General features: G+C 52.3%; 2 protein-coding genes across 23 annotated transcripts in view; one reads left to right on the top strand and one right to left on the bottom strand.

Annotated features, from left to right (window-relative positions):
- DIS3L (DIS3 like exosome 3'-5' exoribonuclease) overlaps positions 1–14,030 on the bottom strand; it is a 434,009-nt gene that overhangs the window by 185,149 nt on the left and 234,830 nt on the right. The gene's annotated exons all lie outside the window — the stretch shown is intronic.
- MEGF11 (multiple EGF like domains 11) overlaps positions 1–14,030 on the top strand; it is a 346,208-nt gene that overhangs the window by 106,406 nt on the left and 225,772 nt on the right. For 21 of the 22 annotated variants that reach the window (XR_014313379.1, XR_014313380.1, XM_082737052.1 and 18 more), the window contains exon 2: positions 11,208–11,313. Coding sequence is in view for 20 of the 22 variants with exons in the window: in XM_082737052.1 (XP_082593178.1) it covers positions 11,216–11,313 (98 nt within the window). In the remaining 2 variants the exon portion in view is untranslated. Of the gene's footprint in view, positions 1–5,068; positions 5,092–11,207; positions 11,314–14,030 lie in introns of those variants that run through there. The other variant, XM_082737055.1, reaches the window with a different exon arrangement.

A 14,030-nucleotide genomic window follows, 5' to 3' on the forward strand; every position in this document is an offset into this window, starting at 1 on the left:
GACGGATGGGTTTTTGGTGTCTTTTTTTGCTTTTTTTGCTTTTTTTTGTTTTTTTGTTTTTTTTTTTTGTATCTGCCGCAGTGCTGTCTCAGTGGTTCCTTCCTTGGGGAGCGAGTGCAGGGGGGCTACAGTTCTGGAAGGCGAATGAGCCCCTTGCTTCTCCAGGAAACCCGTGTTGAGAGGAACTGTGTTTTATCACCGAAGCGTGTGGCTGCAGAGATGATCGTCAGATCTGGAATCTGGAAGCGCAGCCAGACTGGCCTCCGGTTCCAGACTTGGAACCCTCTCTAGCTTAGGCTGTGTGTAGGTCAGCAGGGACTGAGCTGGGCCAAACTGCCACCTCATTGCGATTCATCTTGTCCTTATCTCTCCTTTCTGGCAAATCTGCTCCACCGCAAGGAGGTAGTTCTTGGGCCCAAGACCCTAGTAAACTCATTCTCTCTCTGTGCACCACTCCCCCAGCCCCAGGACTATTTGTGCTGCCCCTCCCCCCGCCACATACATCCCAGCAGGAGGGCAGTGACCAGACTTTCCCCAGCATTTTACTGTTTACAGGCCTTCTTGTAACCCTTATCTCTTTGGCTTCTCATGACGCTGTAAGTAGGTTTTCTTACTGTTCCCACTTTACAGAGGGGGAAGCTGGGACTCCCAGAGGTCAAGTGACCTACCCAAGGTCGCCCAATGGGTAAGAGATGGAGGTGGGCTTTGGACCTGGGAGGTGATCAGGATTCCAGGGCTCGGGGTTCTTGTTATCTTTGGTGGAGCAAAGCCTGTGTGGGTAGAGAGGACTGAGCAAGCCCTGGAGGGAGGTGAAGTGCCCCAGGCCGACCTGTCCAGGCTGTGAGCCAGAATTCATCAGTGTCGTGAACAAAAGACTGCAATAAATTTCTTTTAAAATCTGAATACCTGATTCATTTATTATACTGAATAGAACTGACAGAAGCGTACATTATCCATCCATTTTTCTGTGTCGTGAGATCATTTTGGGTCTTTGAAATGGCATAATGTTTTTAATCACGGCATGGATACAATCACAGCGTGGACCCATGCCATACAATTGTGATGGCAATTTTGCCCCAGCCTGATGGCGCCCAGGGCTGCCTGGGGAGCCCCGTAAAGTGGCCTGTGTCCTGAGGGGTAGCAGGTTCAGAGCTTGATGAATCCCTGTTCTCTGGGAAAAGGCACCCCAAGGGGCAGTGGGGGAGAATCCAGACCTGGAGGAAAGGTGAGCTGTGGGGGCACTGCCCAAAGGACGCTGCCTTCTTTCTTTCTAATACGAAGATGGCTTTACTGTGGTGTTTCACATTTTAAAATGGAGATCGGCTCATCATAGAACGTGCAAACATACAGGAAAGTATAGAGAAGAAAGCAAGTCACCTACAGTGTCATCACCCGGATATTTAAAATGTTAACATTTTAAACATCCTTCCGGACATCTTTCCGTCTTGCTCACTCCCAACACACGCACACACCACACACACGCGCACTCCACTTTATAGAAACGCGGTCCTAATACGCATGCTGTTTTGTAACGCGTGTTTGTCATGGATTAATACATCAGGGTTATCTTTCCATGTTGGGGAACCCATGTACATTATCTTAAAATATCTTTGCCTTTCTGATTATAGTGGTAATAATGTTTACTGTAGGAAACACTCATATAACAATAAAAATACTGACTTAGAACTACGAGTCCTGTGATACAGCTTCCTTCTCCTCCAGCTCCCGTGAAAGATGATCACGATTAATGCTCTAGTGGATGGGCTTCCCTGTTTTCCCCACACATCAATATTTTAATGTTTGTGTAATATTTTGTTATGGAGACATGGTGGAATTTATTTAGCAAGGGCCCTGCTGATTTAGGCATTTTGGTTGTTTCAGCGCTACAACAAACATCTCTTTATTAAGAGATGATGCAACAGACATTCTTGGACCTATCCTTGACTCTGGCCAATTTCTAAAAAACACATTGCAGAAGTAGAATTCTGGTTGTTATGCATTGCTAAGTTGTTTTACAGAACACACGGATGCATGTTTCCACTACAAGTGCACAAGCACGGCCATCTTCAGGCTTTGGGACAGCTGGGTTGGGACATCTGGCTTCAGAATCTTCTGGCCTAGATACACGTGGAAGATTCCAGAAGGACCCCAGAGAGGCGCCCTAGTCTGATGCCCATGTCTGCAGGCTGACAGCCGGGCCCTCCTTTTAGCACCTGCCCAGGGAGAGGTGGCCCCCGAGATGTGAGGGGTCAGAGTCAGGGAATAGAACGTGAGATAAGAAGTCAGTCTTTATTTTAAAGGGTGCTGAGGAATGGACAGGGAGGGGGTGAGAACTATGGGTCACGACCATCACAGTGCTGCTGACCTCCGCATTCCCCGTACTGGACTACAGCCGAATCCTTCCAAGGGTCTGTGCTCTCTCATCCTGCCCATGTCCTCAAAGAGGAAAAGGAGGCTCAGAGCAGTGAAATGAGTTCTCCAACCCCTCTGTGTGTTTCCTTTTTGTGGGGAGATGGGGCAGGCCCCAGGCTGGGAATGGGGTAAGAGAGAAGAATGCGAGGGGGAAGGGAAGGGCAGGGAAGGGAGACACATTGTGGGTGAACTTGTAGAGCTCGAAGGGTCCAGGAGATGATGCGGTCAGACCCCCGCCTTTGGGATAAGCAGAGAGTGAAGCTCAGAGAGGGAAAGCAACCTTTCCCGGGCCACACAGTAAGTTAGTGCCTTACCAGGCAGAAGGGGTTGGACGGGGCCTGTGGAAAGCTGAGTTGCTCCTGAGCAGAGCTGGCATTCAGGAGGGAAGACCCCAGGAGGAGGGGTTGCCCCGAGTCCTAGGCGGCTGGGTTGTTCTCTCTTCAGAACAGGCAGTGCTAATTGGGAGTGGATTCAGAGGCAACAGGGATGGAGACGGGCCAGGTTCAACGTGGGAGGCACCTGCAGGGATGTGAAGCATCGATTCCCTGCAAAGGTCTCTGATAACCCATCACACTTGCCTGAGGCTTCCTGCCAGGGAAAGTCCTCCGCGCTTTGAATTAAGCCAGATCCTGGGTCCATGGCCCTCTCACAACCATTCCCACACACCCTCCAGCAGGTGTTTGGAGGTCTTGAGGCAGGAGCGTGCCTGAGTCATCTTTGTGCCCACGGTGACTGGTAAGTGTTCAATAAATATCTGCTGAGTGGACAAGACATGAGGCCTGTCTTGACAATTGTACAGTGAAGACTGACCCAGTATGGGTGTGCCATTCAGACACACCCAAGCCTCGATTTTCCAGCAGAAGATTTTTCCATCTCTCTCTATGTATATATTTTATATATAAATAGAAGTATAAAAATAGAGAAAAATATATAAATAAATATTTAGAATAAATATATATATTTATATTTACATATTTAAAGAATATATACATATATATTTACTTTTTCCCTCCAGCTCCTCAGAAATTCCAGAAGTCAGGATTAGAGAGTTGGAAGGATCTTTGAGGTGGGGGAATATGGGTTGGGAGGAACATTTTATTGGGTACCTTCTATGTGCCAGATGCCAGGCTTGGCTAAGAGCTTTACCTGCTGACTCACGGACTATCCTAACAGCCCTGTAGAGCTGGCCGTGCCTGGTGTGGTCCACGTGACACACTCAGCCCTAAGGCAGGTAGATGATTTTATCCAGGTTGTGCCACCAGAAAGGTTGAGTCAGGATTCGAATGGTGTCGGTCTGGGTTCACTGTTCCTCTCACGTAGAGCCCCGCCACCCACGTGTTGTGTGATTTTGAACCAGTCACCTGAGAACAGTTCCCCTCCTGTGGGACGAGGCGTTGGACCATTGATGCTCCCGGGTCCCGGTGCCAGTTCTGAAACCACACGTCTTGTTGTCCAGTCTGTCGTCTCTCCCCTCCGCCCAAGTGGGACCCTTGACCTTCCAACGGTGGTGATTCTCCGGCATTTTGTCCCTTAGTGCTCCTTCCAATCCAGGCACTGGTTGTTGCATCTTAGAGTCTGTGAAATGGTTTTTTCAGAGTGGGCGGAAATGGGACGAATCTCCGCGGGGGTGCATGGCCCTCAGTGACTGACTTATCTTGGGGGTGTATGGACAGAGCCATGATTTCCTGCTAGGGCCTGTGGAACTCCCACGGCTCTGAGAATCCCGCAGCCCTGGGTGGGGGTGGGAGAGGGAAGCGGAGCCAGGCCTGGGGAGGCTGGATTGGGAGGGGTGGGCGGCCTCGGGGCTGGCCAGGCCAGCTGAGTGTGCCCTGATTTGCAGAGAAATGGAAAGTTGGAGATAATTGCTTTGTGAGAAATGGAATGGTCTAAGAACACAGATGAGTTTTCTCCTTCCATCTTTGGAGGGGCTGGAGGCTGCCACCTGTTTGGGAATGGGAGGGCTGAGGGCCCGGAATATGGAGGCTACTCACTGTGGGTGAGGAGGTGGAGTGCCTTATTGGCCTGGCAGATTCTACACTCCCCTCCCCGGGCTCCCCGGAGATGTGCAGTGATTTCTCTCCAAGGCTGGCTGATGCCAGAGCCACTTGGTCTGTAGGGCTTGAGGGCGCGGGAGACAGGACAGTCTTTGACCCTCATGAATGGGTGCTGTAGGCTTCCGTGGGACCATTTTCAGGATTTGCAGCCCAAGGCTTCTGGGGCAAGGAGAAAGCAGAATTTATCATTTACCATGTCTCTGGAGGTGCCTCCAAACCCCTGTGATTTATCCCCGTGGGCAGGCACCTGGCAGGGCCTCCATGGTGGCCCTGGGGATTTCTGCCGTGCTCCTGTTGTCAGGGAATCTCTCTTTCAGAGATTAAGAGCTGTGGATTTATTTTGAACTTTTTTTTTTTCTTTTTTAAGTGCAGAGAGATTAGAAAGCCTTCGACATAAACCTGGCTCCTAGTGGGATTGCTGGAGGGCAGGAGGATTCATCAAGGCAGAGGGTGAAGCCTGTTAATTGCGGGGCTGATCGTGGCTCCACTTTTCATTGCACATTCATCAGATCCCAGCAAGGCCAGTAAACAGAGTGGGGCCTGGGGACTGGGAGCCAGCTCCAGAGATCAGTGAGCGGAAGACGGGAACGGTCTGTCAGGGATGATCACCTTGGCATTTGCCCCTGTGAGTGCCAACTTGGCTTTTTTGGTTTTATTCAGAAAAAAAAAATAGAGAAGCGTGTGTGTTTGTGTGTATGTGTGTTCTATAAATAGAAGATAGAAATCTCTCTTTCTTTCTCCCCACATGCTGGGAGGGATGTGAGGCGTTTGCTTTATCAGTCCCCGTTTGGGGTTTTGCTTCTGCTGCTTCCCGAGCCTGAAAGCGCCTTTTCATGAGGTGCTTGGAACACGGCGACCCCCAGTTGCAGCTTGAACTATTGAGGAGGCTTCAATGCCCGCCTTGTGCTGGTCCCTGGAGCTGATGTACCCCGCCGCTGGCCGGGTGGCCCAGGCGGGAGTCTTTGAATCACTCTCAGGATATCACCGTGTTCAGTGTATCTGTCGCCAACAGATTGATGTCTCCGTGGGGCAATGTTAATGCAGCGCGGGATGCCCCCTGGCGTATGACCTGCTGTTGGGACAGATCTGTGGTGTCTTCCATCAGGCCCGACACCAGCAATGTGGCTGAGCCCAATAGCCTTGGCTGTGTCAAGGGAGGTGGTTGGCTGTAGAGTCAATAATCGGTTGACAAGGGGTATTGAGCCCCCTCTGCATGCAGACAATGCTCTGGGTCCCGGGGACAGCAGTGAACATACCAGGCCCACATCTCTGCCCTGGTGGTTGTGTTCTAGTAAAACTTCCTTTGGTTCTAGTGCCAAGGGAGGGGAAACACTGTGTAGGTTTGAAGGTCCAGAGGGAAGAGCTGAGGCCACCTCTAGATGGTTTCTATAGAAAAGGAGCAATTTTTAAAGCTAGTAACAACTATTCGGCAAAGTAGGAGAGGTGTCCCCCTCCCACCCAGTGTCTGTGACAGGCATTACCAATCGATCGCAGCGCACTTCTCTGCTCAACCCCGGTTTCTCAGCCAAGCTGTAACAACCCATCAATGCCCAATGTATGAGTGAAACCTCCCAGGACCCACAAAATCATGCCTGACCACCGTCATCCGGCTGCCAATGCAAGTTTGTTGGGAAGGAAGGGCTCCCTGGAAAAGATGGGGGTAGACAGAGGGCAGGTCCCAGGTATGTGGCCTAGACTCCCGTGTACAAGATTTTGGCACAATCAGGAGGACTAGGCAGGTGGTAGAAATGAAGCAGGTGGGGGAAGACTTTCGCACAGATGGACTGTGAGGTCATAACAACCGACCCCAGGGCAGAGGCCATCTGTTTGTCTGTCTGCCCTCTGCCCCAGTTTTATGCATCTTGGCTGATGTGAGCATCTGGTGTCTGGTCAGGTGTGTGCTGCCACCAGAGGGTCAGGCTGGACTCTACAGGTGCTGGTCATGCCAGGGCCCTGGTGGAAGGCACGGGCTTTCAGAGGAGGCCACCCTCTTTGAGGTCTGCCCAGCCTGCAGGGCCCAGCCTGGCGAGAAGGAGGGTCTAGCCGGGAGGAGGGATCCTTTGCTATGATGTCAGGGTCTCTTGAGTTATCTAGGAGCAGGTTCCCTGAGCACCACGTGCCAGGCACAGAAGGCCCTTAAGTGTTAGAATAGACAAAGGAATACAAACTCTAAGAATGCAGATTGACAGGACCAGGGCTTCCTTCACGCTTGACCTTGATGGAGGGGAGCAGAGCTTTCCAAACAGATACCCTGAGGACCTCTGCTCCTAGAGTTAAGGTGCACTGGAGACAAACCTTAAGAGATTCTTATCTCTAGGAAACAGACTGAGGGTTTCTGGAGGGGAGGGTTCTGGAGGTGGGGGATTGGGGTATCTGGATGATGAGCATTCAGGAGGGCACCGGACGGAATGAATGAACACTGGGTGTTCTAGACAGCTGATGAATCAGCTGAAACTAATAATATACTATACGTTATACTATACTATACTATACAATACTCTGAAACTAATAATATACTATACGTTCATTAATTGATTTTAACTGGGGAAAAAAAAAAGATATACTGAGGAAATAAGCACATGGCAATTCCCGGACGAATTCACTTGTGGAAATCTTTGGGAGATTTCTATCAATATCTCACGGGACTAGTGTCCTACTGAACCCTGTTTTGGAAAATGCCTCCCAAAGTTGCCCACATGGCCACCACGGCCCTGCAGTGCAAACCCTCCGCCGCCTCCAACACCACGGGCACCTTCTTGCCCCCGGCGCGGCCTTACACTCTGCCTGCTCCCGAAAGGCCATTTCTTTGCCTGCTCCCTTTCCATGGTCCGTGCACCTTAAGTCCTGCCCACTCCCAGGAGCCCCCCAGTGGGACTTCACTGCTTGCTGTTTGAGCTCCTCAAATAGATGGCCTCGGACCTGTGCTGTTTCTTTGTGTCCACAGCACAGTCCTGGGCCAGGCCGGTGGTGTTCCAGAAATGCTCAGTCAGTGGGTTCAGGCTGGGCAGATGTGCAGACTGCCCATGCCTTGTGGGCAGGTGTGAGGCTCGCCTCCTAGCCACCTTCTCTCTCCTCTAGCCTCCAGCCGGGGTCATCAGGGGTGGAACAGTCGTACCCCACCACCGGGAAGGAAATTTCTCCACCTCGGCAGCTCTGTTTCCTTAATATGCAGGGAGCACGGACCCGAGGGAAGGGAACCAACGGATCTATTTACATGTTCTCTTCTTCTGAAGAGAAACCAGGGGCATTTCCTTATTTAATTATTAATGCCCTAAATCAGACGGTGCCCAGTATGTTAACCTCTGTCACTCCGAATGGAGTCGGCCTAATAACCGCTGTGGCGGCATCGATTTTCCCTCAGTCATCTCATGAGCATGCGTCTTTGGGATCCATCCTGTGGGAGAGAGCCTGGGAAAGCCCCATTCACATTCACAGCGAGCAGCGCCCCCCCACGGGGAGGGGGGTGGCTCTTCTCTGGCCCCTCTTCGCTTAGCCTCAGTGAATTGTCTGAGACAAGTAGAAATACTTTTTCTAAAATCAGCTCCTGAAAAGAGCTGACTGGTTGGACCTAGACGCGACCCCACCTTCCAGAAGGTTCTGTGGCATGTGGGCAAGACGAAGTAGGTGAGCTGGAAGAGCTGGCGGGGTGACATGGGAAGGGCCGTCAGCGCTGGGCCATGTGGCCCAGACCGGAAGCTATGTGAGTGGAGCGCACCCAGAACCCAGCAGGTGCGCAGCCGAGCAGGGGCGGAGGGGCCAGGGGGCCCGAGCTGGACCTCTAGCTAATGGTCCTCAGACATGCAAAGTTGATGATGACGGGGCATTGAGGGCAAGGGGAGAGATGTGAACAAGGAGCAGGAGAGACCTGTCTGGCCTGGGGAGGGAAGGGCAGGTGATAAGGTTGCATGTTTTAGATTGGGTTCCAAGAAAAAGTCTGAGGGCAGAGGGAATCCCAGGGGAGCCTTCCACCCTCAAGCTGCATGTCCTTCTTTCCCGCTCCCCTCCCATGCTTCCACAGGGGCCGCGTGGCCTCAGATGGAAAACTGTGACTGCTGGTGGCAGGGTTAGTCCAGGCTTGGGTGTGAATGTCCCCCACTCTGTTGGCTTGAACACAGCCACACGGATGGAGGAGTGAGGCTGCCTTGCTGTCTGTGTCCTCGTGCTCCCCGTCCACCTCCCTTTCCCCCTCTGCCTCTCTGCACCCGGCATCCAGGTGTGAGAGTCAGCCAAACTGTCCTGTCCACATCTGATGTGGAGAGAAGACGCTTGCATGAAGATTTTAAAAGATCTCCCAATTCTAGCCAGGATCCCAGTTACCTCCTATCTCCTATCCCTCTCCTGTCACTGTGGATCAAAAGGGGGCCAGAGAAACACTCTCTTCTAATCCAGGCGGCTTCATCCTGTGATGTTCTGAGCTTCATAAGTTTGAAGATGCGGTCATGGGGTTCACCTGGGAGATTATAGGAGTGGGCGAGTTAATGAGACAGGGCCATGGAGAGAACCAGAAGGAAGCCTTCTCTCCCTCTGGCATTCTGATGTTGTGCCTTTCTGAGCGCTGTGTCTCTTCCTTTACTCCCTTAATTAATTAATTAAAAATATTTTATTTATTTATTTGACAGAGAGATAAAGAGAGAGAGGGAGCACACAAGGAGGGGGAGTGGCAGGCAGAGGGAGAAGAAAGAAGCAGACTCCCCACCAAGCAGGGAGCCCAATATGGGGGGCTTGATTCCAGGACACTGGGATCATGACCTGAGCTGAAGGCAGAGGCTTAACCCACTGAGCCACCCAGGCGCCCCATATTCCTTTATTTAATTTATTTGCTTGTGGGTCTGCACAAAGCCCACCTTGGAGACGATGCTTATCGTACACTTGACTCTCCCTGAAACTTTATGCCAAATCTGGGCAGGTTCTTTCTCATTGGGGCTGTGGCTCCTCCTCAAGGAGGGGAATGGACTGAGCCACCCTCAGTCCTAGTGGGAGCCTTACTGGGCTCCAGGCTGTGCCCCGCTTTCTGTGGAGCGACCCCTTAGGTCTCCGAGGACTTGCCTGGGGGGCTGAATAGGGAGAGGAGATGACGGGCTGTGACCTGTGTACTCTTGGACTTGGCAGATTGATGTGGAAACACCAGAATTCCTTTTCTCTTTCTGAACAGATTTTCAAAATACGTGTAGCCAGATTATTTTCAGATCTCAAACAGAAAAACCTCATTAATCATTAATTTGGACCCCTACAGTTACACAGAATTTGTGACAATTTGTTTATCTTTGAAGGAGCTGCTAAGAAAGAGTTTAGTGAGGAAATTACTGGGGATGAGGAGGAGAGTATTTAACCTTTCACGAAGACAGGAGCTCTATTTAGCTTCCTTCTGGGTACAGATGGGGGTGTGTGTGACAAGCATGTCACTCCTGTCTGTCTCTGAGTGGAGTGAGTCCTTCCTCGTCGGCAAGCTCGGGGCCAATGGACTGGATCCTCAACCATTTCAAGCCTGGGGACCCCTTTCCAGTGTCAAAATATTTTCTGTGCCATCCCGCCCCACTTACTAGAAGTTATATCTTTTAGTGTGGCAGATTGGGAAGAAATGCTACTCTGAATTCAGTAAAGCTTTTAAGCAAATTCTGATAGCATCTGTGGACACATGAAAAATAGAGCTATCTTTCTGAGTCAGGGTGTTCTTTCATTCTATAGCTGATTTTTGACCACATATGGATTCCAGCTCTCCTGGGCTAGTTCTCCCCTCTACCCTTAGACACCCCCACCCCCCCCCACCCCGCCCAGCCTCTGCAGGTGGGAACCCTTGGGCAGTTCTCTAAGTCTATAGGACCACGGAGCCCTAGAGTGCTAGGGCAGGAAGGAGCCTGGGGGTTATATTTCCTCAAAGCCCCCCAGCAGGCCTTCGTCCCTCGGTGGGAGTGACGTGTGCATCAAGCGGGGTGTCAGCAGCAGATATCCCATAGCAGCAGGAGCAGCAAGGTCTGCAGGCCTTTTGGGTAGCCTGGAAGGGTTTTCCCAGCTCAGCTCCCCGCCTCCCCTCTTTCTTCCCTTTCTTTGTTGCAGGAAGGAGTCGGGATGGGGTGGGGAGAGTGGATGTGCAAAGCACATGGGAGTGGAGGGGGAAGGGGCCCAGGGGAAGACCCTGCATTTAAAGGTCAGGAGTGGGGCGCCTGGGTGGCTAAGCGTCTGCCTTCGGCTCAGGTCATGATCTCAGGGTCCTGGGATCGAGCCCTACACGGGGCTCCCTGCTCTACGGGAAGCCTGCTTCTCCCTCTCCCACTCCCCCTGCTTGTGTTCTCTCTCTCACTATGTCTCTGGCAAATAAATAAAATCTTTAAAAAAAAAAAAAAGTTCAGGAGTTATTGGTCTCAGCCTGGGCTTGGGGGCCTGGGGACACCCTGATCTTACAGTCAAATGTCACACACGTGGGCATTTTTCTGGAGAGAAGTTCTTGAACTTGTGTGAAATTCTCAAAGTGGCCCATGAGCCAACAAACTTTCAGAAGCCCTGGACTGGAATATCAACTTTTTCCTGACTCAGGCTTCCCACTCCCCAGTTACTCAGAACTGGTGAAGTGTAGTCAGAGCCCACAAGTGTGAAATATCAAACACTCATTACATGACGTTGGGGGCAAACTTAGTCTGTTTAGCAAGTCTGTTTTACCGCCTTGTGTGTGAAGTCTCAGTGGCGAGCAGATGCCTGGGAAAACGGTCTGATTCATGATGCTGCTTCCTTTGTCCCCCACCACAGGGCCCGGGATGGCACTCTCCGTGACAGAGTTCATTGTCTTCTCCCTCCTGCAAACCGCCCTGTCCCTGAACCCCGAGGACCCCAACGTGTGCAGCCACTGGGAGAGGTAAGATACGAGTCTCAGACGGCCGAGCGTTCCCTCAGGGCCTCTCCCTGGGGCTTGGTACCGTTGGGACAAAAGCAGTCGGGAGGTAAGAAACTGCCCGCCGCGGGCCTGCAGTCCAGCTGGGGAAACAGCGCAGGCGCTGGAAGAGGACCAAGCAACGGCGATTCTGTCTACACTCAGGGCCGTGGGAGCTCTAGGCGGAGGAGCGTGACTTAAGTGATGCGGCCTGATAGTTCACAAGGAACTCTTGTCCCTCCCTGCATTTGCCTTTGTAAAATGGCCATTTTACAGACAAGGAAGTAGAGGCACAGAGGGGCTCAGTGCCCGCCCACAGCTAGGCGGGGGAGGGGGGGGCAGTGAGTGACTGTGGTCCAGATGTGCTTTTCTCCAAAACGGTGACGTCTTGCCCGGTCCCCCAGGTTTGGCGTCAGTGCGGTGGCTCACCTGTGGGGGCGGCGGGCCGTCAGCCCCATGGAGGACCGGTGAGGGGACTCTGCGGCTCCTGGCCAGTGTGGGTGGGAGGGCTATGGGGGGAAATGCAGCCCAGGGCCTCGGCAGAAGGGCTGGCTGCATTCAGGCTGCAGCGCTAGTCTGTGGGGAATGGGCCAGGGCCCTGCAGACAGCTTGACTTTGAGTCCAAGGTTAAAGTATTGATTTTGGTGAGCAGAGAGATAGTGACCAGAGACCCAATCAGGAAAAACCGAATTAAACCCTGGAATTGATTGGCTGTGCTGACCAGGACGACTCTGCCACTTAGATGTTAATAAATCAAATGAATAAAATTAAGATGAGGGCCCAGTGGGGGAGGCAGATGGGAGAGGACAGGCAAGTGGGGCTGTCCGTGCTCCATGCTTGCGAGGGGTAGTGTCCCAGCCCTAGGGCAGGGCAAGGCGAGGCACCCCATCTGGGCAGCTTCAGGCCCTGCAGGGATGGGCTGCGGAAGCAGAGGGTCTGTGCCCCCACTGGCATGATCATGAGGGACTGGGTCCTCTACAGGAGTCCCTCCAGAGTCGGGGCGGGAGCAGAAGGCAGTGCTGCACTGTGTCCCTTTTAGGTCAAGTGGGAGGAACACGAGATCTGACATGAGAAGACGTTGGTTTGGTTCATTCCAGTCTGGATCTCGCCACCTGCTCGCTGTAATGATTTGGGGGAAGCGTCTGAACCACTTTGAGTTTGCTTCCACCTCTGTGGAGTGGGAAGAATAATTATCCTGGTCTCCCAGCCTCGCCGGAGGATCAGGGTGCCAGTGTCATGAAAGGGCTTTCGGGACTGTAAAGGTCAATTATGGTCTTTTCTTGTTGATACCTCTGGCTTTGCGGGAACAGCTCCTCACAAATTTAGTGCACATCAGGCTCACTGGAGGTGTGGATGACAAATAGTTTTCTGGGTCCCAAATCCTCTTAATTTTCTAGACCTCCCCGACATCAGTGAATTTGGAATATGAAAATACTCTGAACGGAGCCTGCAGTGAGCTGGCTGTCCGCCGAGGTGATCCTTTAATGGGAGGACGGGGACTGACCCTAGAACTAAAGTGAGGTCTGGGGGCCCCTGCGACTTCTCCAGCCCCTAGAGAGGAGGCCTTGTGGGCAACACCCCATGAGACCGAGTGCCTTCTTGGCTTGCCCGCCTGAGCTCCGCTGCCAATGACACGTGGACAGATGTAGTCTGTGTCATTCCAGAAACACGCCCCGGCCCCCAGTGACCACTTAGGGAGAATTTCTCAGCTAGATTAGTGCTTCGGGTGGGGTCCTTGTTAATTATGTCCCTCCACCATAAAACCCAGTGGAAGACCTCCCCCGGCTAATGAAACCCAGCTCTACAAGATTAATCTGGTCCCTCATTAGCATGTTGGCAAGTAAGCGTGTTAAACTGCCCAGCCGTGAAACCAGGGGCACACACATCGCCCTAGAGACTTGGAGTTGATTCAAAGTCTCACTGCCAGACTTGCTCAGCCCAGGACACCCCTACAGAGCCGGGACTGTCCCCCGTGACACTCGGCTCACCCCACTGTTGGGCTAGTGCCTTTTCTCAGAGGACTCACTGTCTCTGTCAGGACTGGAAGGGGTGCCTGAGCACCGCCCATCCCCCGAGTGTTTAACAAAGGCAAGGTGTCCGTTCTGTGTGTGGGTCCGGCTCCTCCTGTCTCCCCCTCCACGGTCAGGGAGGACATGTCCCCAGTGCCTAGTACAGGAGGTGAAGCCCTGTGGTCAATAATAATGGTGGGGGGCACCTGTTAGACACTGGGCAGCCATTAAAAGTCTTATGTGTATTATCTTGTGTTGAGCACTTTCCATGTCTTATCTTGCTTTATCTGCCCACCGCCCTGTGGGATGGACACTCCTATCATCTTGCTGAATTCTCACAATGACTGTGTGAAGTCCCTGGCAATTTTTGTCATGGATTTACAGGTGAAGAAAGGGAGGCTTCTGTGAGTTAAGTAACATATCTAAGGACACGCTGTGAACAGGTGGCAGGGTTCAGCTGTGACCGAGAACAATGCACTCTGAGCCATTCATTCTCCTGCCCTAAGTGAGGTTTTCAGTAGCCGCGTGGAAGCATGGGATCGCGAAATCTGGGAGTGGGAAGGGGCCTGTAGGAAGCCCAGGGTGGCTGTTGAGCTGCCTCAGTGTCCCCAAGCCTAGAGGTGAAACCAGGTTTGTCCCATGTCTGCGCAGACGTGTGCCTCTGACTCATACATCTCCGTTGCACCGACTGGT

Source organism: Mustela nivalis (genome assembly GCF_964662115.1).
Source record: "Mustela nivalis genome assembly, chromosome: 6".
In the NCBI taxonomy this organism is placed as follows: Eukaryota; Metazoa; Chordata; class Mammalia; order Carnivora; family Mustelidae; genus Mustela; species Mustela nivalis.